We start from the raw sequence: 23,668 nt of genomic DNA on the forward strand, positions 1-23,668 counted from the left end.
TAAAAATAGTCCCAACTCAAATTTTCTAAAATGATGCCCATTACAGAAAATGAACATATGAACTTTGCTGTCTCATAAAGCTCTATGATCTGATGAGCCAGAGGTTGAAAGAGCTTTTATAGGAAAAGCTGCAGAGGGAAAAAACCATTGCTTTTGATTTTAATAATAATAATAATAATAATGACGATGATGATGATGATGATGATGATGACGACATTCTCACGAGTGCGCACTTTTTTCGCATCATTGTGGGTAGCATTGCAATAGAAAACACTTCTCGTTGTTTCAGATTTTCCCGCCAAAACTTGTAATTATTCACTCGGTTCAATCTCCTTTCGCGCGGCCAGGAAAATTTTTAAAGATCTGTAGAAAATTCAAATATCAATCAAATTCAAATCTCTTTTCAGAATTTGAAAGTTTACCTATGCTTTGTTTTGAATGGAATGGATACAAAACAAAGCTCTTTTCCCAACATTATTGGGAAAAAAGTAATGGGCTCCCTGTGTTTGTTTAAAAGCACAGGAATCCTGTGTCTACTCGGTTCTATATCTCTGTCCAGTCTCTCGCCATAGATCTCGTTCATCAAAACCAAAATACAAGTAATTGTTGTCCCTTCGGCTTCTGTGCCACTATGACAAGAGTTGCACTGGTAAGAAATTGATATGATAGAAAATACTGTTGATTTTTACGCATGTAAAGGTTCCCTGTTAGATTTTAGACGAGGGTGAAATGTGTATTAGTTACTTTACTAAAGGCATATCAACGAGGCCAAAGGGTCTTGGTTGCAGGGTACAGAAGTGTTTATGATATATAAGCTCACCCCATCTTAGAAGGCTCAAAATGCCGTTTCTTTATTAGATCACAGTTTTTAACTGTGTTTTCTATCCCCTTAGCCTTACTCAAGTGTGATTTTAGATGGGGTATAAATACTTATAGACATAAAGAACATGTGAGGGGACGGGATAGACATAAAGAAAATGTGAGGGGACAGGATAGACATAAAGAACATGTGAGGGGACGGGACAGACATAAAGAACATGTGAGGGGACGGGACAGACATAATGAAAATGTGAGGGGACGGGATAGACATAAAGAACATGTGAGGGGACGGGATAGACATAAAGAACATGTGAGGGGACGGGATAGACATAAACAACATGTGAGGGGACGGGATAGACATAAACAACATGTGAGGGGACGGGATAGACATAAAGAACATGTGAGGGGATGGGATAGACTTAAAGAACATGTGAGGGGACGGGATAGACATAAACAACATGTGAGGGGACGGGATAGACATAAAGAACATGTGAGGGGACGGGGTAGACATAAAGAACATGTGAGGGGACGGGATAGATATAAAGAACATGTGAGGGGATGGGATAGACATAAAGAACATGTGAGGGGACGGGATAGACATAAAGAACATGTGAGGGGACGGGATAGACATAAAGAACATGTGAGGGGACGGGATGGACATAAAGAACATGTAAGGGGGCGGGATAGACATAAAGAACATGTGAGGAGACGGGATAGACATAAAGAACATGTGAGGGGATGGGATAGACATAAAGAACATGTGTGGGGATGGGATAGACATAAAGAACATGTGAGGGGACGGGCTTAACATTTGGGGGACATTTGGGTCTCTGTACCTCGAAAAACGTTTTTGTTGTTGTTGTTGTCAACAACATCTTTTGTGGTAGGTACCCTGACCACATGCATGACATTATGCTTTTCTTGAACTTGTGGTTGATATGTTGGTGGACTGGGTAATGCTTGCATATACAATGAAGAATCTAAAATGGAAGTGCTTAGATATTGCATTGGCTGAGGGAGCATGTTTCAGGCTTAGCTGATTTTCCTCCTTTCTGAGGATTGTCGAGAAAAAATTGGCCCACAGAAAAGTCATGCATATTAAAATACTTATGTGACATCCTGTATACTGTAGCTTTCCTATATTTGTCAAATTTAATCAAAAGTATGGATAAAGCACTAATGCTTAATGAAACTATTAACATTATTAGGGAAGTTAATCAACAATAGAATATACCATACAACCTTGTGTTGGTTTGTTTCCCTGATTCAAAAACACATGCATAGATTGCTTGTTATTCTACAGTTTGTCTGTTGGTTTGCTAGTTTTGTCATACTGTACCATTAAAAGTATCATTTCCCACTTATCTCGGAAAGGTCACTGGTGGTAATAGAGGTATTGGGTACTGTGTGGTCCAACAGCTTGTGCAGCAGTTTGATGGTAATATTATTCTCACAGGTAAATAGTCTACATTATCGATTTGATTGTGAGTGAATTCACTGTATTTGATATTAATGACATAAGATACAAGCTCAAGATATTTGAGTTTTGTTTCTTTTATTTGTGAAAAAAAAACTTTTACATTGTTTTGTTGTTGAGAAGTTTTGTTGGTTAAAACTAACATCTAGTTGTTTTGCTACTTTATACACATGCTTGTTCTCCAGACATGTACTGTATCTTGACTTAGGATGTCAATTCACATAATATTTTCTGGGAGTCTATAAGATATAGCCTTTACCACCCATTCCTTCAGATTGAGCCAAGATCTTCCAGATTTTCAGGGATCAAAAATGACATTTGATAGAATAAGATAATACATCAAACAACGTTTTGATTGGCATATCTCACTATCCAATCAGCTTGCCAATGAAATGCATTAAAGTACATCATAAAGAGTATTGCACAATCCTCATAATTGCATATTGCTTATTACCTAGCTTTCGTCATGGTGGCCGCGGTAGCATATCACACTTAAAAGTAGAACCTCATGGTTTTATGATTGAATCAGATTTTCCCTTTAAGAAAACTGCTGTATAGTTAAAACTTGACCCTTTTAATATAAAGCTTATTGTATACCCCCACTATGAGATGTCTAAAGTGAAAGTCTTGTTTACCAATATCATGTGGTATTAGCCCCACTATGAGATGTCTAAAATGAAAGTCTTGTTTACCAATATCATGTGGTTTTACCCCCACTATGAGATGTCTAAAGTTAAAGTCTTGCTCACCAATATCATGTGGTATTAGCACGCAGTGATGAGCAAGGTGAGGCTGCATGCAGATCATTGAATGTTGGCGGAAGAGTTGAGTACCACAAGCTTGATGTAACCTCAAATGACAGTATTCATGAGCTGACCCTACATGTCCAGGAAAAATATGGAGGTCTTGACATCCTTGTTAACAATGCTGGAATTTTAATAAAGGTATGACAGTACATAATATTTATTTTGCACAAAATATGTTTGTGGTTATTTACCATTTTCTTTTATTAATAACGAAATGCATAAGATAGCATAAGGCTTTTAAGTGAAGGGAACTCCTGATAAGTTGGCATTTATAAAGTATAATTAGGTAATTATTGGTCACAGATATGCAAGTCATTTATTTAAAAAAGGAAATTACAATTTTTGAAGAAGAAAAAAAGACTAGTCGTAAAGGTTTATGAGGAATGGGGAAGGGAGAGCATTCCATATTTTAGGACCTTGAAAGAGAATAGTTAATTAATGTAGAGGTATCTGCAGTCTACTCATGTGATAAAACAATGCTGAGAGTGTTAAAAAAACAAGCAGTAGTCATTTTGATGTAAATATTTCTCCTTTTTCTATTTTTCCGCAGGAATCATCAGGAACTTCATATGCAAGGAAAGCTGAGGACTGTGTTAAGACTAATTTCTTTGGAATGCTTGATGTCTATAATTCGATGTATCCTCTTCTGAAAGAGCAGGCAAGGTGTCGGATTTTTACCCAGAATGTAAGAAAAAAGTTGAAAATTGAATGCCCCCTTTTGCCACTGCTGTGGCATGAATGATTCCTTAGCTTCAAACTGACTTGTGATTTAAAAAAGACAGCTTTTTACTACAGAAAGTCGTTGTTAGAAGTTACTTAAGTTAATGGCTAATTTGCAGGAAAGCAGCTGCTTTACCTTTTTTAATGTTCTTTTTTAGGATTGTCAATGTGTCATCTACCATGGGCTCATTAAAAATAGTGCATCCATCCCTTGCGTTACAGTTCATATCACCAAAGCTTACAGTAAGGCAATGTGTCAACCTGATGCAAGCATATATCAGGTATGAATAACATCACATAAGAACTGAATTTAGTCATTAAATCAAAATGATTTATAATCAATCCAAGCCATGAACCTCTTAGGCTCGATTTTCAGCTCGTTTCTGTGAGCCCGCAGCATGTCCCCCCATCAACAGCTGGAAAACTGTTCTGGTCGTTTGTATCGCGATTTAAAATTTATCAAATCAGGAAAGCACTGAGGGATAGTTCTCATGCGGAATATTGCTAACCATTAGCAAGATTCAAGTAAGAAGCTTGAAGTCATGCATTTAACTCAACCACGTTTGAATCTGTGATCTTGCAATTCAGCATTTAGCTGCAAAGAGAGTGATTAGCTATTCTAATTTATTTATTTGTTTGTTTATTTTATGAAGTCTCGAATCAGAAATCCCATGGATTATTAGCGTTAAAATGTTTCCGATTAAGAGGTTTGGTATACCCTGTCAATGGCTCTAAATTATCTTTTACACGGAAAGGATTGTTTAGCCTACAGGCTTCGGAAATTCGCCCGGGTTGAAAATAGGTATTCTATTCACATTTTGACACACAAGCGAGTGATCGCTAACATCTTGTTGGCACTCTTCTCTTACTTGATACAATTTTAGCAAGCTCAGCCAGGCTTTGAAATGCTGATTTTGCACAAAGTTCAATCTCTGTGTATTCTTTTGCCTTTTCGAATGTTAATGATGTTTTATTTAACGAATAGATGCAAGGAAGTTGCATAATATCAGAAGTGACATTGATCCAGCCGTTAGTGGGGACAAGCGAATGAATTATATATTTGTTAGATAACCCCGCAATTGTCTCTTAGCATGCCCCCTGACATCATAGTTATTTTATGTGGCCGAGGTGTTTGCTTTGTCTTCGTTTTACAAAGGGATGTGAAAAATGGAAGAGTAGCAGAAAATGGATGGCCTGTTGAAAAATTGAAAGTCCACAACCCAGGTAAAGTCTGTGGTAGCAATGTCCATTGTATTATCCAGTGTCCAAGGTGTTACCCGGTGTCCAAGGTGTTACCCAGTGTCCAAGGTGTTACCCAATGTCCAAGGTGTTACCCAATGTCCAAGGTGTTACCCAGTGTCCAAGGTGTTACCCAATGTCCAAGGTGTTACCCGGTGTCCAAGGTGTTACCCAATGTCCAAGTTGTTACGCAGTGTCCAAGGTGTTACCCAGTGTCCAAGGTGTTACCCAGTGTCCAAGGTGTTACCCAGTGTTCAAGGTGTTACCCAGTGTCCAAGGTGTTACCCAGTGTCCAAGGTGTTACCCAATGTCCAAGTTGTTACCCAGTGTCCAAGGTGTTACCTAGTGTCCAAGGTGTTACCCAGTGTCCAAGGTGTTACCCAATGTCCAAGTTGTTACCCAGTGTCCAAGGTGTTACCCAGTGTCCAAGGTGTTACCTAGTGTCCAAGGTGTTACCCAGTGTCCAAGGTGTTACCTAGTGTCCAAGGTGTTACCCAGTGTCCAAGGTGTTACCCAGTGTCCAAGGTGTTACCCAATGTCCAAGTTGTTACCCAGTGTCCAAGGTGTTACCCAGTATCCAAGGTGTTACCCAGTGTCCAAGGTGTTACCTAGTGTCCAAGGTGTTACCCAGTGTCCAAGGTGTTACCCTGTGTCTAAGGTGTTACCCAGTGTCCAAGGTGTTACCCAGTGTCGAAGGTGTTACCCAATTCCTAAGGTGTTACTTAATCCGTGAGGTGTTACTCAGTTCCTATGGTTGCCCCCCGTTTACCTTAGCAAGATGTTATCACTGGTTAAGGTGCGTTGCCCATGGTCGAAAGTGTTTACAATTGCCTTAATTATCAACCAAAATCATCAAAAAGTGTGTTTTTTTTTTCAGAAAGGAATGGTATGATACGTAACACCTATCGTACGTAATAGTCGCATTTTACATAAATGTAACTGTACTAACATAGTAATATTTGTTTTTCTATAGCTTATTCTGTGTCAAAATTGGGAGTGACTGCCCTCACTTCTATTTTAGCTAGACAGTTGCAGGGAGATGGCCGAGAAGGCATTCTTGTAAATGCTGTAAGTCCAAGTAACTTATACTCTCCTGCTCAGAGCTTTTTGTGTCGCCTTTAAGAAAGAAAAACGAGCGACAGAGAAAACTCTGCGTAGGAGGGTAAGTGACTTATTCCATTAACAGGGTGTTGCATTTCAAAAAATCGATATATTTATTTACTCCTTATAAAGCAAGTGTTCTTACTTCTTTATTCAATGCTCAACGTCACTGACTACTACCTGTATTTACGAAAACGATGCGCAGGTCAGGGTTGTTACTAACAGCGAGAGTTGAGTTGAGTTGATATTACGAGGGAATAGAACATATGAAAATAGGTTTTTATGTCTAGCTACTGTGGTCCTGCTTCTTATCATAATCGAATCTCTTTTCGACCTAAATTCGTTATTTGTGACGATGGCCAAGTTAAAAAAATAATAATTTGAGATTGTTATATCACATGCTTAATTGTGTCTTAACGATGTTTTCGTTTGTTTCAGGTTTGTCCAGGCTGGTGTCGGACAGATATCGGTGGGCCATGTGCACCAAGGTCCGCAGACAAAGGTGAAGCACTATTTGCATCTAGCGACGCAATCCAGGGGAGGGTGAGGGGGTACTTATTATATGAAGGGCCTCGGGTTTATTAGTTTTAGTGTGTAGCGTAATAATTTTGAAGTTTACGTCATTATTTCAATAAAAATTAAAAAAAATTTTCCCGAGTTTTTGCTGTGTACACTTTTCTGTGTACATAAATGCAGCAGGATAGTATATCGGGAATACATTTCTCAACACAAAAAAATGTGTAATTATGACTGATAAATGTGTAATAATGACCGATAAATGTAAAAAATGACTGATGAATGTGTAATAATGACAGACAAATATGTAATAATTAGTGACAAAGAATGTTTTTACTTGTTTAGGGGCTAAAAGTTGTGGTCCAACTGACAAAGACTGTTTTTCATTGTAGGGTGCTGAACGTGTGGTCCAACTGACAAAGACTGTTTTTCCTTGTTTAGGTGCTAATGGTTGACGTACAACTGACAAAGACTATTTTCCTTGTTTAGGTGCTGAAAGTGTGGTCCAACTGACAAATACTGTGTTTCCTTGTTGAGGTGCTAAACGTTGTGGTCCAAATGATGAAGACTGTTCTTCCTTGTTTAGGTGCTAAAAGTTGTGGTCCAACTGACAAAGACTGTTCTTCCTTGTTTAGGTGCTAAAAGTTGTTGTCCAACTGACAAGGACTGTGTTTCCTTGTTTAGGTGTTGAAAGTTGTGGTCCAACTGACAAAGACTGTGTTTCCTTGTTTGGGTGCTAAAAGTTGTGGTCCAACTAATGAAGACTGTTTTTCCTTGTTTAGGCGCTAAAAGTTGTGGACCAACTGACAAAGACTGTGTTTCCTTGTTTAGGCGCTGAAAGTGTGGTCCAACTGACAAAGACTGTTTTTCCTTGTTTAGGTGCTGAAAGTGTGGTCCAACTGACAAAAACTGTTTTTTCTTATTCGGCTGCTGAACGTGTGGTCCAATTGACGAAGACTGTTTTTCCTTGTTTAGGTGATGAAAGTGTGGTCCAACTGACAAAAACTCTTTTTTCTTATTCGGGTGCTAAACGTGTGGTCCAATTGACGAAGACTTTTTTTCCTTTTTTAGGTGCTGAAAGTGTGGTCCAACTGGCTTTGCTACCTCAAGGCACTAGTAACCCAAACGGACAACTTGTTGTCAATAGTGACGTCACACCATGGAAGGAAGGTAATTCAAAGAAGAAAAATGACTTAAAAAGCCCATTGTCACCAGTTCACTTCTGGTCCATTACGTAACAATCTTCGATGATTTTTTAACGAATCAAAGGGCTCTGTGAGCCAACTCGTGAATGCAAATTTGTTTTTCTAGTTATTTTCTTGTGTGCATAAAACATATACAGGATGAATTTTGAACAAAGGATGAACACATCCAAGATGCTGGGAGTACATAACAATGTCCTTTCTTTTCGATGTGATGAAACACCAAGAACAGTTTGATTATGTATTATTATCATAAAAAATAAAAATAAAAAACAATAAAAAATAAAATAACAATTAGACGTCACAAGTAGGGATCGAACCTCCGGTCTCTGACGTCTTAGACAAGCGACAGAACCACTATACCACCGAGGCATTGCCGAAGTAACCTCTGAGTAAAATTAGTTTTTATCCTATTTGGTATCTCACCGTTCGAACTGCTTTTGCTAGCATGTCAAATTTCGCCCTATTCTCTCCGGAAACAGAAGTTAAATACCCGACATAATGAATCAAGCTACAGTCGTATGTATTTTAACCATGTCAACATTCTAGAAATTCGCAAAATCGTTATTGAACGTTTCTTGATAAATAAGCGTGTTTGAACGAGTTTTGTTTGATATTTCGCACTTAAGAATTATGAAAAAAACAACTTATGAAAGTCCATACTATTTTTCTTGACCTGCAAACAGAGGCTTTCTTTTATTACCCTGCAAAGAAAGGCCCTGCTAACAGAGGCTTTTCCCTTGTGTTTCTCTGACTTTAAAAGTCGTAGCTTTGGCTATCCGCTCTTTCAGCACAAAATCACTTTTTCAGCACAAATTCAAACAAATAACGCGAAAACCCAGAGACGCGAATCTTCAAGTACTAGAAGAAGGAGAATTAAAAGCTTTGCTAGCATTTTACTTGTTTTGTAAACTAGCAACTTGAATTGGACTGAGCCGTAGAAGATCGATTGACGTCAGTGACGAAGGCGCATGCGCACCTCAACCCACATCGAAGACTTTTCTGTAAAAACTAGCTTTAACACGAAGGTTCGCTATAAAAGGGGAAGCTCCTCCCACCCCCGGGCTCGAATTTGCAATAATAATCAGAACACTGCAAGGTTAGCAGTCACAAATTATAAGCCTTCTGTAAAATTGCTTTCTCTGAGCGTCAGTAGGCTGGAATAAAACTATTTTTGCACAGGTAACAAGACAGTTGTGTTAAGATATTGTTAAATTAGGTATTTGCTGTCCACTCACGTTTTGGGTGCAAAATTTTAAATTTTGCGCTATCAATAATCAAGCGCACCTGCATAAATGTGATGAAAATGCTCGTATTTTAGAGCGCACACAGCTTGGTATCATTTTACGATAGATAGAAACATTTTTAGATGGACATCTCTAGGAATGATATTTATTTTGGCTAGAATATGAAATTTGAATTTAGCGCTCAGAGCAATTGTCCTGACATATTGACTGCTCATTGACGGCTGATTGATAACTGATTGTTCTTGAGCCCGGTGGTGGGAGGAGCTTTCCCTTTTATAGCAGAACCTCGTGTTTAAAGCGGTCACAGGTCGGTAACAAGGCTCTTTTATAGTACTAAGCTTTAACCGGAAGTTGGTCACCGGAAGTTTACAGGAAGATCTAAAAATTGCTGTGTTGCGGGAGCACAGAAAGACCACAAAAAGTTTACGGATGATCGATCCAACGATCCGACGATCGAGTGACACAGAAGTCCCTCCAATAACTCGTAAATGCTTTGCAAGCATTCACGAGTTAAAAACGCGAAAAAAATTCAAAATTATAAAAGTAGTGTGTCTTTTGAAGTTTGTTCGAGGATATGACTGATAGTTTAGAGCGAATGGCCTGGTTAATAGCGCGGATTTTAATTCTAAATCTTTTGTCGGTTAAGGGTCCGTCGACCCTCCAGAAGTAAACTGGTGACAGTGCGGCTTAAAGGGGCCGTTACTCTCTACCCCAAACGACATTTGTATTGTTCTGCATTAACAGGCTGATAGGAAAAACTTACAAATTGTATCTTAATATGGATTATTCTTTCACGGTTCAAAGACAGGCCAGGGGGGGGGGGGGGGGTGCGGACCCCCTCTTTTCTGAGAGTATTTTAACGTGAGCTTTACATTAATAAATTGATTGCTTGAAAGAAGACGATACTATACATTTTTACTCTTATATTCGTTTAAACGGTACTCTATAACAAACCCATACCCCCCACGAAACCACCACGTCCCAACACTCTACTCCTCCCCCCCCCCCCCCCCCCCCCCCGTCCCGTCCTTCCCCCACTTTTAGGACAACTCCGCCGCCCCTCCGCCGCCCCTGAGCGTCACTAGACAAGAGAAGTCTGGAGGCTCTTGTACCCAGGATAGTTCTACTAACGAATACCTTGACCGTTACAAATCCTTACAAAAACTTGCTACAGTGTATGCTGATTTTAGAAGAATAAATCATAAAGAAAATCATGAAGAAGAAATCATGTTCGTAAAATCAGGGAAGTGTAAGTGGTAAAATCGAGGTATCGATACCAAAAAGTTCTCAAATTTGTGATATTAGGGCGAATTAAATTCTGTCCTATCGTCATAGAACTGTAAAATTGGAGTTCCACTGATTGTATTACGAAATTTAAATAACGCACTGAGCTCGGCAATGACATATCACCTCTCTGTCACTTAATGTAGTTGTCGCACAGCTTTATAGATTTTTTTTTTCAGAGTTATGTTTTTTTCCATAAATCATTGCTGGCAGTTTTATAAACTTTGAGAGTTTTTGAACTTTGAAAAGTGTCATTGGCTGTACGCGCTAAAGATACATGCCGTCTCACTTCACTTCTCCTTATTAGCTGTCATAATGAGACAGAAAGGCTAATTTTATTGCGGGGTACTTTAAGTGTTTGCGTATGGCTCTTGTTGTGTACGCAGTGTGAGTTCAGACAATGACCTCATCATAAAACTGGCATTTCTCATTGAAAATTGGGCACGAATTTAGACGGATGTCGGGTGTATAATTCAAGGCGTCTTTGTAATTGACATTCCCTTTTTATGCAAACCGTGTCCCTGCATCGATTCACGAAAACAATAAGCCTGGAAAAGCTCAATAACGAAAGTGCAAGTGCTCGTTTTGTTGGCTGACAAAGAGACTCGTTGAAAGCATTGACTATTGTGCCTAGCAGAAATAAGTCCTCGCATTAGAGTAACCTCTTTATTATTAGAGAAGGCCGTTATATGTGCTAGTAATGATTAGAAAGGGATCTTTTTAGGATCGTATCGCTTGCATGATCATTGTGTTTTGCTATGGACAAAACAGTTGTGCTACGAGGTGTACAAGGCTACGATGGTAGAAAGAACGACCTGGTGTTTTGTGGCTGCGAGGGACAACAACATGTTGTGTTTTTCCCAGGCGACGTGCAGGTTAGTTCGGCTACGTTCATCCTTATTACCTTAGGCACAATGAAAGTGAATTTGAGTTTTGATGTTTTTATTTAGTTAATTTAAAGGTTTTTTTAGAGCCGGGTTGTGAGTTTATGTGGTAATAAAACCATTGTTTTGTAACTGATACTGAAGTGGTTCTAAGTGATGTATCGATTATTTGGCTTCTATTTCGTTCGCGTGGTTTCTTTTTACCAAACCTCGTAGAATAAACCTGTTTAAGGAGCTCGTGTGTATGTAAACAACTAGTAAACGGTTTTGAATTGTCTCTAAACACGGAATGAGTTGTGTCAATACAAACACAAACACGCAATTATTTAAAAGATCGTTCTTCATCTTACTAGAAACATCCGTATGCCTTTTTGTGTGATTTTATTTTACTTAACATGCCAAAGTTATGATCTGAAATGCTGTCCCAACAATATCATTTTTAAAGAGTTTTTTTATTTTCAAGATAATATGATAATTTTTTTGTGTCAGCCATTGTCAAACTATGAATATGACAAGCTTTTGCTTAGTGTCAGCGCTATGGTAGTATGCTAATCAGACTAGCCGGCTCCGTGCCTATCTAGCCGGCTCCGTGTTTATCTAGCCGGCTCTGTGCTTATCTAGCCGGCTCCGTGCTTATCTAGCCGGCTCCGTGCATATCTAGCCGCCTAGTAAAGCTGGCTCTGTGCTTATCTAGCCGGCTCCGTGCATATCTAGCCGGCTCCGTGCATATCTAGCCGGCTCCGTGCTTATCTAGCCGGCTCCGTGCATATCTAGCCGGCTCCGTGCTTATCTAGCCGGCTCCGTGCATATCTAGCCGGCTCCGTGCATAGCTAGCCGGCTCCGTGCTTATCTAGCCGGCTCCGTGCTTATCTAGCCGGCTCCGTGCTTACCTAGCCAGCTCCGTGCTTATCTAGCCGGCTCCGTGCTTATCTAGCCGGCTCCGTGCTTATCTAGCCAGCTCCGTGCTTATCTAGCCGGCTCCGTGCTTATCTAGCCAGCTCCGTGCTTATCTAGCCGGCTCCGTGCTTATCTAGCCAGCTCCGTGCTTATCTAGCCGGCTCCGTGCATATCTAGCCGGCTCCGTGCTTATCTAGCCAGCTCCGTTCTTATCTAGCCAGCTCCGTGCTTATCTAGCCAGCTCTGTGCTTATCTAGCTGGCTCCGTGCTTATCTAGCCGGCTCCGTGCTTATCTAGCCGGCTCCGTGCTTATCTAGCCGGCTCCGTGCTTATCTAGCCGGCTCCGTGCTTATCTAGCCGCCTCCGTGCTTATCTAGCCGGCTCCGTGCTTATCTAGCTGGCTCCGTGCTTATCTAGCCGGCTCCGTGCATATCTAGCCGGCTCCGTGCATATCTAGCCGGCTCCGTGCTTATCTAGCTGGCTCCGTGCTTATCTAGCCGGCTCCGTGCTTATCTAGCTGCCTCCGTGCTTATCTAGCCAGCTCCGTGCTTATCTAGCCGGCTCCGTGCATATCTAGCCGCCTAGTAAAGCTGGCTCTGTGCTTATCTAGCCGGCTCCGTGCTTATCTAGCTGCCTCCGTGCTTATCTAGCCGGCTCCGTGCTTATCTAGCCGGATCCGTGCTTATCTAGCCGGCTCCGTGCTTATCTAGCCGGCTCCGTGCTTATCTAGCCAGCTCCGTGCTTATCTAGCCGGCTCCGTGCATATCTAGCCGGCTAGTAAAGCTGGCTCTGTGCTTATCTAGCCGGCTCCGTGCTTATCTAGCTGCCTCCGTGCTTATCTAGCCGGCTCCGTACTTATCTAGCCGGCTCCGTGCTTATCTAGCCGGCTCCGTGCTTATCTAGCCGGCTCTGTGCTTATCTAGCCGGCTCCGTGCTTATCTAGCTGCCTCCGTGCTTATCTAGCCCGCTCCGTGCTTATCTAGCCGGCTCCGTGCATATCTAGCCGGCTCCGTGCTTATCTAGCCAGCTCCATGCTTATCTAGCTGCCTCCGTGCTTATCTAGCCGGCTCCGTGCATATCTAGCCGGCTCCGTGCTTATCTAGCCAGCTCCGTGCTTATCTAGCCAGCTCCGTTCTTATCTAGCCAGCTCCGTGCTTATCTAGCCAGCTCTGTGCTTATCTAGCCGGCTCCGTGCTTATCTAGCTGCCTCCGTGCTTATCTAGCCGGCTCCGTGCTTATCTAGCCGGCTCCGTGCTTATCTAGCCAGCTCCGTTCTTATCTAGCCAGCTCCGTGCTTATCTAGCCAGCTCTGTGCTTATCTAGCCGGCTCCGTGCTTATCTAGCTGCCTCCGTGCTTATCTAGCCGGCTCCGTGCTTATCTAGCCGGCTCCGTGCTTATCTAGCTGCCTCCGTGCTTATCTAGCCGGCTCCGTGCCTATCTAGCCGGCTCCGTGCTTATCTAGCCGGCTCCGTGCTTATCTAGCCGGCTCCGTGCTTATCTAGCCGGCTCTGTGCTTATCTAGCCGGCTCTGTGCTTATCTAGCCGGCTCTGTGCTTATCTAGCCGGCTCCGTGCTTATCTAGCCGGCTCCGTGCTTATCTAGCCGGCTCCGTGCTTATCTAGCCGGCTCCATGCTTATCTAGCCAGCACTGTGCTTATCTAGCTGCCTCCGTGCTTATCTAGCCGGCTCTGTGCTTATCTAGCCGGCTCCGTGCTTATCTAGCCGGCTCCATGCTTATCTAGCCGGCTCCGTGCTTATCTAGCAGGCTCCGTGCTTATCTAGCCGGCTCCGTGCTTATCTAGCCGGCTCCGTGCTTATCTAGCCGGCTCCGTGCTTATCTAGCAGGCTCCGTGCTTATCTAGCCGGCTCCGTGCTTATCTAGCCGGCTCCGTGCTTATCTAGCAGGCTCCGTGCTTATCTAGCCGGCTCCGTGCTTATCTAGCCAGCACTGTGCTTATCTAGCTGCCTCCGTGCTTATCTAGCCGGCTCTGTGCTTATCTAGCAGTCTCCGTTCTTATCTAGCCGGCTCCGTGCTTATCTAGCCGGCTCCGTGCTTATCTAGCAGGCTCCGTGCTTATCTAGCCGGCTCTGTGCTTATCTAGCCGGCTCTGTGCTTATTTAGCAGGCTCCGTGCTTATCTAGCCGGCTCTGTGCTTATCTAGCCGGCTCCGTGCTTATCTAGCCAGCTCCGTGCTTATCTAGCCAGCTCCGTGCTTATCTAGCCAGCTCTGTGCTTATCTAGCCAGCTCTGTGCTTATTTAGCAGGCTCCGTGCTTATCTAGCCGGCTCTGTGCTTATCTAGCCGGCTCTGTGCTTATCTAGCCGGCTCCGTGCTTATCTAGCCGGCTCCGTGCTTATCTAGCCAGCTCCGTGCTTATCTAGCCGGCTCTGTGCTTATCTAGCCGGCTCCCTGCTTAACTAGCTTGCTCCGTGCTTATCTAGCCGGCTCCGTGCTTATCTAGCCGGCTCCGTGCTTATCTAGCCGGCTCCGTGTTTATCTAGCCAGCTCCGTGCTTATCTAGCCGGCTCCCTGCTTATCTAGCTTGCTCCGTGCTTATCTAGCCGGCTCTGTGCTTATCTAGCCGGCTCCGTGTTTATCTAGGTTGCTCCGTGCTTATCTAGCCGGCTCCGTGCTTTTCTAGCCGCCTAGCTTTGTTTGCCAGAAGCTTACGGTCTAATTTTCAGTTGAGGCTTGGCCGCTTTGCCATATTAAGGCTGAATGTTCTCAGATGATCTTTTATTTCAGTGTTTATAAAGATTTAATACCCATGTAGTATTAGAAAGAAAATTAAACAAACGATCAATAACGGTAGTATTTAAGGTTGTTATTATGAACAAAATTTGATTCTGCATTTTTAGAACGCATCACACTAAGAAAACAGTATTTTGCTGCTATCTTAGCCTCGACATTTTCTTGGCATGTTCTTAGAATTTACTGAAATCTCGGCTGGATGTTCTTAGAAAAACGTTTCTTTAAAAAAAAAAAGTAGGTGCGAGGCCCTAACCTCGTCCAAATCGTGGCACTTAGCTTTGCTTGACATAAAACTAAGAACCATGCTAAAGGTTCTGGAATACGGGTATCATTAACTCTATTACGCAATGAGTAGCAATTTAACGTTGACAGTGGGAACGAGGGTGGGGCTGGGCTTCCTTCTAGCACGGACAGCTTTGAAAACAGACAATGGAGAACCATGTTGCAGCTTCTTAACATTCTCACCTGTTCTCTTTTTTTCCTTTCTTTTTTTTTTTGCAGAACTATGCTGAAGCCATGGATAAGAATTGGAGACAGTGGGACTTGGAGTCGACGGCTAGGCTCCTTGCGCGTCGGTTTGCCAACAGCTTCGTGTGGGTGATCCGCCCCTCGCGCTACCACAAAGACACGTTTTCCTGTTATAATAACTTTACTGAGGGAGACATGTTCGGAGTGCCAGACCACAGGAATACCGAGTACGGCGCTTTAAGACATCTGAAGGCTCTTATAAATGCTGGCGTCAAGCAAAGTAAGAGTTATTAAGAATCCTCATTTATTTATAAGTAATGATAATGAATATGCGTAATGCGAATCCCCTTTCAGGAAAGCTGAATTACAGGATTCGGTCGAACGTGAAGAAAAAAAATAAATAGCTTGGTATAAATATATGGAATGTTTTATAGTTCTATAGATAATTATTATAAACACAGGTATAAACGCTCACCTCTGTTTAGAGCTTAATTTATATGCAATATTCATCCCTTGTAAAACTTGTAAAACTTAAAATATTTATTTCTACAGGAAGCCCGTTGTATGCAACAAGTCGGCACTTTGCCTTGACCAGTTTTTCTTCATTTTTCTTGTTTTTTTTTTTCTAGTTTTAGACATCGCTGATGGCGAGGAGGATGCCACTCATGATTTTCCCATCCTCCTCGTGGGGTTTAGTAAAGGCTGTGTCGTGCTTAACCAGATCACGCATGAGCTCACGGGAATGACCGCTGGCGTAGATTCAAGCTTGAACGATTTTGTGTCTCGTATTAGCACCATGTACTGGCTCGACGGTGGTCACAGCGGCGAAGCAAACACGTGGGTAACGGACGAAAAGTACCTTTATCATTTAGCCAATCACATCCCGAGCATTCGTGTTCACGTGACTCCTTACCAGGTTAATGACTGGACTCGGCCGTGGATTGGTAAAGAGCAGCGGCTTTTTGTGGAAAAGCTTAGATCACTTGGGGCAAATATCAAAGTTAAAACTCATTTCCAAGACAAGGAGCCATCGCTTTTTTACCATTTCAAGCTATTGGAGAACTTCTAGGGAACCTATAATATGACAGGAAACGACGTGGATGTCTATAGAAAGGCTGGGATTATAGAACTTATAGCTTACATGATTTCATGGGGTGGCACAATTCAATTCACGATTGGTTACTTTTTAGTATTCGCAATTTTCTACAAAAGGGTCAGTAGACATTTTTTCCGAGTGGTTTTTGATTGTGTGCTCTAAGCCAATCGTATTTTGATTACAGGATTCCTTGTAGATCTCTATGTTTGTTTGTTTAATTAAGCTTGTATTATATATGGTATATCCCACATACGCGATTACCATCTTCTAAATTCCAACGAAACCTCAGGTTAATCACTGAATTATTTTCACAACATATTTTATTAATCCTTGTGTTCTGGTCAAGGTAAAAAAAATACGAGTGCAACAAATATACTGAATTCAAATTTTCCATTAAAGAGCATGTCTTTTGGACAAATAAAATCAACACAACTATAATCATTAAAATTGTTTTTGATGCATTACTTCAAAATCTTCGTGGTGACGTTGAACGCCGCACGCCATGTTAGATGTTTCCAGTAACCCCTGGCATTTACTTCTAGCGTATTTCACAAGCTCATTTCCCTCATTCTTGTTTTAATCTCCCGACTTTTACTCTAGTGTGAGAAGAAAGCCGCCATTTTTCGCTCCCTGCTCAATACTGAGTCACAAACAGCATCCATTCCCATCGTCATGGACATGACAAAGAAGTGATGTTTGTTCGGCGATAAGATGCATTCACAAAAATGAATGCATCTTACCAGCTCGGATACACATTTGCCCGGGGGGGGGGGGGGTACTCAGCTTTTATTTGGGTATAGGGGTGCCCTGGGGGTTTTGAAACCTGACCCTGTTTAGGACAACACGCTTGATTTCAGGACCCTGTTTAGGACAAATAATAATGACACAATTAAGTTATAACTTCTTTATTGGGTAAAAACGCATCCTTAAGACACGTTTAATCAACCATTAAACTCCAATTACTTTAGTCTAGAAAAATGCTGTCATATATCTATTAAATCTACATTAAATATTATATTATTAAATATATCTACAAAATAGAATGTTAAATGATCAATTTGATAACTGGGTGCAAAAACAGCAGTGCAAGGTTGCTACAACAGAAATGTAAACTGAAACTCTTAACATACCATTAAATGTACATCGTATTATATACACTAAATACAATTTGATATCAATAACAATTTGCAATGTCATAACTAAACACTTTATAGTATAGCTATTTCCACATTACTTCCGACATTACTTGGTCTCCCTGGATATTTCTCGCACAACACAATTCTTTAGGCGATCGCATAAAACCTAGGCCGGGTTTAAATTCGTTCGATACTTTTTCGCGGCAGTCGCAAAATCGATATCGCAGAACCAAGCACCCTGTTAGCACGTGAGAGCAAGCAAGGCAATCAGATCGGCGGCGGGATCAGCGGTTACGAGTTTTAGCAACGCAACCAAATCAGTACCCTGTTTAGGACAGCCTTGCTTAAAATTATGTACCCTGTTCAGGACAGAGAGGCCTGAAATGTATACCCTGTTTAGGACAGAGGTCAAAAACCATACCCTGTCCAGCGGCACGTCCCCGTATATACCCCATATCAGGGAGTAGACACCTCCCTCTACTTAACATTGTATTCCAGGGTTCTAGTAATCTAAAGTGTCCTGGAGAGAGTTCCATAAGTTTGAGTAAGAAAAAGCGTGTAGGCCATACGGTTTTCTTGGTTATTTGCAAATGGCAAATATTGGGGGCTTAGCTGGGTTTGGATTCCAAGTCTGGTGTTTATATTTTCCTTAAAGTATGTTATTCATGCAAAATTCAAGTTTACTTCCTTTCGGGTTTAAGCGCAGGCCGTAGCCGCCTTTATGTGTGTGTTTGTTTTCCCGCGGGTTCTTTGTTAGCTAAGTTTCTAATATTATGAAATGCAAACACCACCACGATTATGTGAAGGGAAAATCTCGCAGTATTGCTGGACCCAGCCAAGTGTTGTACTTTTTGCGCGTTTCATAATACGCTGTTTACCCATTCACACCATTTACTGTGGTTTACTTTCTCTAACGATGTTTGCACGGGGCTTGAGGGGGGCTAGCATTTTAGTGGATGTGTTCTTATAAAAGCTCGTTATTTTTCACTTTACTATGACTTTTTAGAAAGCATGTTGCGACAACCCACCAAATTATGTCAGAATCCCATATATGAGCGTTCCTGACTCGTTTGACACTGTTGTTTTGGTTCCATTTGAATATTTTGAAATATTATATTTTGGAAAGTACTGGTGCTCTTTTAAAAGTTGGATTAATTCCACAGTTATTTGTCTCACTGAATGAAATGTACATCTTATTTACATTGATTTTTTTACCGCACTGAAAGATTCGTTACAGAAGTCGATTTCAGAGTCTTTAAAGAAAGTTTTTTAAGATTTTTCGTGATTTGCTACTTTGACTGTATCGAAGTCATAACATGAGCCGTTGTGGATTCAGTGGTTCAACACAGAACTATTTGGTTTCCGGCTGGTGTTTTGTTTATACAATAATCTCACTCTGCGAACGTACAAGCCGATCAAATGACCATAGCTAAATGTCAAGCGTGCTAGTTTGCACGTAATTTTCCCGTATCATAGTTCACTATATGCTGAAGCGGACCCAAATGCGTCAACATTTTATTTTGGGCTTTTTTCCCTTTTTCCCCTTTTCAATAAATTAGAAAAGCAGAGCTAATTAAGCTCGTGCGGATGCCCGGAGAATACAATTTTCTTTTTGGGGAAAATAATTAGCTTGACATGTCTGATTACAAAAAAAAAACAATTTCCTTACCCGCAAACCAGTCAATTTTTTTTATGATTATCAAACAAATCATTGCTTATTCTTCCTCTGCTAATGAAATTGTGCGTCTTCGATGTGGCTTTTTTATTTTCGTATGTATGATTTATTCACAAATTGTGTTTTTAGACCACAAATAGATATAAATGTTCCACAGGGAACTAGTTGATAACTTTACACACACAAGGAGCGACCCTTGAGCACGGCAGCACGGCGACGTCTTTTAAAAACATGTCCAGCTAAAATACTTGAACTTTGAAAAGTTCGCATATTACACTTCTGTTGCATTCTATTTATTATTTGAACGTCATTAAACAGCCACTAACAGTAGGTATATATTTCAGTAGCTTTTTTTAACAATGTTTCAAGGCCTTTGAAAATGTTTGTTGTTTTGAACCTTGAGGGATAGAGCATTTTTCATCTTTTTGTGTAAAAAGTGATTTCTACCTCATAATGGGGCATTAAAGAATCTACATTTGAAATTAAATTGTCTATAATACTAAATAACGATAAAAGCAAATTTCAGGCAGTAATTTTCTGTAAGATTCAGTATCAAATAGTGGCATTTAAAGGTCGAGGAGCAACACCTATTGATCAAACCTTTTTGATCAATGAAATCTAAAGACATTTCGCGTCAAGTTTTCGGATTATTATACGTTTTTAAAAGAGAAGGTATGTCTTTTAGTATTGTTGATATTATCTCCCAAACGTGACATACTCTCAACATTCTCTCTATTTACTATTATATATTTCCTACTAAGTATCTTTTAACTATAGATGCAACCTTATTCAGATAGAGGGGTCTCGCTTAAAGGAGTATAAGGATCAATAGCCCGTTTGACATCTAGAGCGACTACTGTTCAAGTTTTGTCTTCAAAAAGATTTGATAAAATTACTCTTCCTTAACTTTGAAAACTTTGAAGCATAAATGTTTGTCTGGGACGTAAAAAATGTTTTTATGCCTGATGTTCAACTTCACCCTTTTCATTTAACGCGTTCATAGCCAATAAAAGATGTTCCTTCCATTCTAATTTATCACTAAATTCTTCTTGAGCTGGGGTTCGTGCCCGGATTAGAACATTCTTAGTCTTTTGCAGATTGTTCCTTTTTAGATATTAACAAGATGATGCTTTTAAAATGCAACCACAAGATTATACGATGGCTATCCTATATAAGAATATAGCAAAGCTAATTTGTTTGGTAGCGTTTGAAGATATTTGTTAATTCGTTCCATTGGTGTCGCTGGCGCACGCGGAGTGCTATCCTGGCCTAAGTGTCGACAACATGCCTGCAAGAGATGCCAGTAAAGCGCCCCATAGCAAACCGCTTAACCCTTCGGACCCGCTTCTCGATTCTGAAACTCGTATATCCAGCTTTTGTCGACTCACAAGCCCAGGGAAATACTCGTTCCAGAATGCCATCCGTGCGGGATGAAACTTGCTAGCCAATACCACGTTCGGTTGAATCTTGAGATACGCCTTGTTTGATGTGTTGAACCTTTCCCAGTTTGTGCCGTGTACCGGCGACGGTGTAGGGTTGCCATACTTGGCGAAGTTCACGAACATGGTGACGAGCATATCGCTCACATTCCGGTCTTGTTCGTCATAGATGTGCTGCTGTGCACTTAAAAGGGGAACACCGAACTTGTAAGCGGTCGTATCGCCATGAACCACGCCCATCCACGCGGGCTTTTTGTGCCTCCGCGATCGGTGCGTGAACTCAAACATGTACGTAGGCGCGCCGTGCTTGCTGTGGAGTGTAAGGGAAGCGTGGGTTGGAGCAATTACGAACGAGTCGCTAAGCATTTCGATCATTTTTTTACGTATTTTGTTACTGTCTTTTTTGTCCAACCATGGAGTGTACTGGAAGAGCAGTGCGTCTAAGGAGACTTTGTCCGGCATCGAGTTGGAGTAGAACTCCATCCTAAGGAAATGTTGTGCGAAGTTTCGCATGCCTTCCATCGTGTATTTAACCCTCGCGTTTTCCAGTAGAAATGAGCCTTCATGCGACACGAATCCTGACAATAGTGGCACTCTGTGGAAGTCGCCTTGTTCGCGCAGTCGGTGCGGATCGTCGGGAAGAAAAAATCCGTCAATAATAGGCTTCACGAGATTGAAATATGGCTCGAGTTTGGAGCTTGGCATTTCGCGCAAGCACTCCAGCATTGCGGAGGACGAATCAAAATTGCACTCTAGCTCTTCTGCTACCGTCTTTTTTACGTAGTTGACAACGACATCGTTAGGCAACAAAGCGAACGGCGAGAATTCCACGCCACTCACTGCGATTGCTCTCTGGAACAACCCCTTGGAAAGAGGAGACATCAGGTGAAGACCGACACTCGCCCCTCCTGCACTCTCACCCATGATCGTGATGTTGTTAGGCTCCCCGCCGAAGTTAAAGATATTCCTCTTGGTCCATTGAAGCGCTTCGACCTGATCTAGAAGGCCTGCGTTTCCTGGTGCTTCTGCGTCCCCTGTGGTCAGAAACCCAAAGATTCCCAATCGATACTGGACAGTTACAAGAACTATGCCTCTGAGCGGCAGAAATTCCCCGGGAGTTACGTCACGAATCGGAGTTCCAGCAAAGAAGCCTCCGCCGTGAATATAGAAGATCACAGGATAGTGCGTTCCGTCAGGGTTGATAGAGGGAGTGTAGATATTCAAGTACAAACAGTCCTCGCTAAATCTTTTCTCCGTGAACGTCGGCCAAGCGTTGTTGATCGAACCTCCATAGTGTCTATAGCTTTGCGTACAAATATCCTTGAACTCCGTTGCCTCGTAGATAGAAGGCGCCCATGACCGCGGAGGAATCGGGCCGTTGAAGCGCAAGTTCTTCACTGGTGGTTCCGCATAAGGAACTCCAAGAAACTTGTACACCGTGTCGACGTTGTCTTCGCTCTTTGCGTCGAACTGTTGCCTGAGTCCACGGACGTAGCCTTGTTTTGTACGAACGAGTGACGCGCTAGCTGTTATACCAAGCCGCAGAAAAACAGTCAACATCAGCCCACGCAGCAAAACCATTCTGACTCTCTGCACAGCTCTTAGTTCGGATTGCACAAGTTCTCGCTCTGCCAATCCCTAACAGCCCCCGAAGCAATGCGCAAGCAGGCTTGACACAATTCCGGCCGAGTCCCTGTTCGATTAAGAGATGATGAGATGAGAAAAGTTGAGTTGAAATAGCAATAAGATAAGGTAATACTCACCTTTACTTCAGTTAGCTCAGCGATTTGCAATTGGTGGAAGTCGGTGAGTGGACGATGTTTTATACGATTCTGATCACAGAAGGAGATCAACGCATGGTTTACACACAGGAAATGACCCAAAGGGCGCGCTAAGTTAAAGCGAGCATAAAGAGAAAAAACATCAACTCAAATTCAATTTAGCAAATTAAAATAACAGAAGCAATACGATACGCGTAACCGTTTCCCATCAGGCCGATTGTTATTGCGAATTGCTTGTGTTTGGGAATAACTTCCGGACTTACATTATCAACCTTTGCTAATAAACGTTTTTTGTCAGCGTATTGAAGACATTCTGAAGTGAGGCCAATAGCTCATAAAGTACGATTACAAACTTATTCACTAATCACGATACACATTCATCGTCATGTCTTAAGCATACGAAATGATAATGCGAAAACATGATGCGTGCGACAAGCGCCCTACGATGGACCTACGAAATCATAACAAAAAATCGGGGGTAATTATATTGTTTATTGAAAACCACTGTGTCGATTTCTCGTGAATAATACCCTCCAAACATTTATGCTGAAAATCAAATATTTTCATATGGCCATCAAGGCTATTATGATTTAATTGCAGTGTTTTGCTTGTTCATCTCCCATCCCTTTCTATTTAACGTAATCGAGCGTCTGCAAACGCCATTAGTGATGAGCTCAGGTCGTTAAGCGATGACACTAGATTATTGTAATCATCTCGCAGCGGTGCCATTCAAGTGCAAGTGTCATTCATGAACAATATTGTTCTTTTTTTATTTCGTTAAATACTTAGCTATTTATTTCAACCCGTTGACAAAATAAATGGGTTCAAGTTGTAATGCGTTATTACTTAAATAAATGAGATGCTCCCTCTTACTTTCTTATTTATTAAAATATTTAGTCATTTATTTCTTGACCTTGAGGAATAAAAAATAAATCCGAGCTTTACTGCGTCATTACCGGGATAAATGCAATGCACGCAGCGTTGACAAAAATCACCGGCATTCGCGCAATTAGCCCTCACGAGTTGGCAGCTGGATCTCATCCGCCAAGAGAAAACGCAAACAATGATGACACGCAATCACATCCTAGGATACTCCGAGTAGAGTAAGAAAATACTAGGATACCCCGG

General features: G+C 41.7%; 2 protein-coding genes and 1 long non-coding RNA gene across 5 annotated transcripts; 1 reads left to right on the forward strand and 2 right to left on the reverse strand.

The window, feature by feature from the left end:
* The first annotated feature begins 337 nt into the window (after window positions 1-337).
* LOC5509101 (mitochondrial protein C2orf69 homolog) lies at window positions 338-16,947 on the forward strand. 3 transcript variants are annotated; one of them, XM_048722817.1, is made up of 12 exons: window positions 338-649; window positions 2,194-2,275; window positions 3,065-3,240; window positions 3,653-3,760; window positions 3,981-4,103; window positions 4,890-5,046; window positions 6,035-6,129; window positions 6,601-6,664; window positions 7,750-7,848; window positions 11,183-11,286; window positions 15,447-15,693; window positions 16,043-16,947. In XM_048722817.1, the coding sequence occupies exons 1-12, from the start codon at window positions 632-634 to the stop codon at window positions 16,480-16,482; spliced, it is 1,713 nt and encodes a 570-aa protein (XP_048578774.1). In that variant the 5' UTR covers window positions 338-631; the 3' UTR covers window positions 16,483-16,947. The 3 variants fall into 3 exon arrangements, with proteins under 3 accessions (XP_048578774.1, XP_048578789.1, XP_001629645.3); XM_001629595.3 differs by having other exon boundaries at window positions 341-649; window positions 3,653-3,765; window positions 4,979-5,046; XM_048722832.1 differs by lacking the exon at window positions 2,194-2,275 and having other exon boundaries at window positions 340-649.
* Window positions 2,358-3,178, reverse strand: LOC116616101. Its single transcript, XR_004295191.2, has 2 exons — window positions 3,046-3,178; window positions 2,358-2,583 (listed from the first exon to the last, which is right to left on the reverse strand). It is a non-coding gene; the product is annotated as an uncharacterized LOC116616101 (long non-coding RNA).
* Window positions 16,948-19,392: 2,445 nt separating the features above from the next.
* On the reverse strand, window positions 19,393-22,710 carry LOC5509103 (cholinesterase 1). Its single transcript, XM_048722808.1, has 2 exons — window positions 22,523-22,710; window positions 19,393-22,452 (listed from the first exon to the last, which is right to left on the reverse strand). The coding sequence occupies exon 2, from the start codon at window positions 22,338-22,340 to the stop codon at window positions 20,580-20,582; it is 1,761 nt and encodes a 586-aa protein (XP_048578765.1). The 5' UTR covers window positions 22,341-22,452; window positions 22,523-22,710; the 3' UTR covers window positions 19,393-20,579.
* Window positions 22,711-23,668: the final 958 nt, after the last annotated feature.

This window comes from Nematostella vectensis, chromosome 2, assembly GCF_932526225.1.
Source record: "Nematostella vectensis chromosome 2, jaNemVect1.1, whole genome shotgun sequence".
Classification (NCBI taxonomy): Eukaryota; Metazoa; Cnidaria; class Anthozoa; order Actiniaria; family Edwardsiidae; genus Nematostella; species Nematostella vectensis.

What these genes read in the sequence shown, in the direction of transcription:
- LOC5509103 (XM_048722808.1), bottom strand. Translation starts at nt 22,340, where the DNA reads ATGGTTTTGCTGCGTGGGCTGATGTTGACTGTTTTTCTGCGGCTTGGT.
- LOC5509101 (XM_048722817.1), top strand. An exon ending in ATGCTGGAATTTTAATAAAG is followed by an intron (nt 3,241 to 3,652) that starts GTATGACAGTAC and finishes ATTTTTCCGCAG; the next exon opens with GAATCATCAGGAACTTCATA. An exon ending in ATTGAAAGTCCACAACCCAG is followed by an intron (nt 5,047 to 6,034) that starts GTAAAGTCTGTG and finishes GTTTTTCTATAG; the next exon opens with CTTATTCTGTGTCAAAATTG.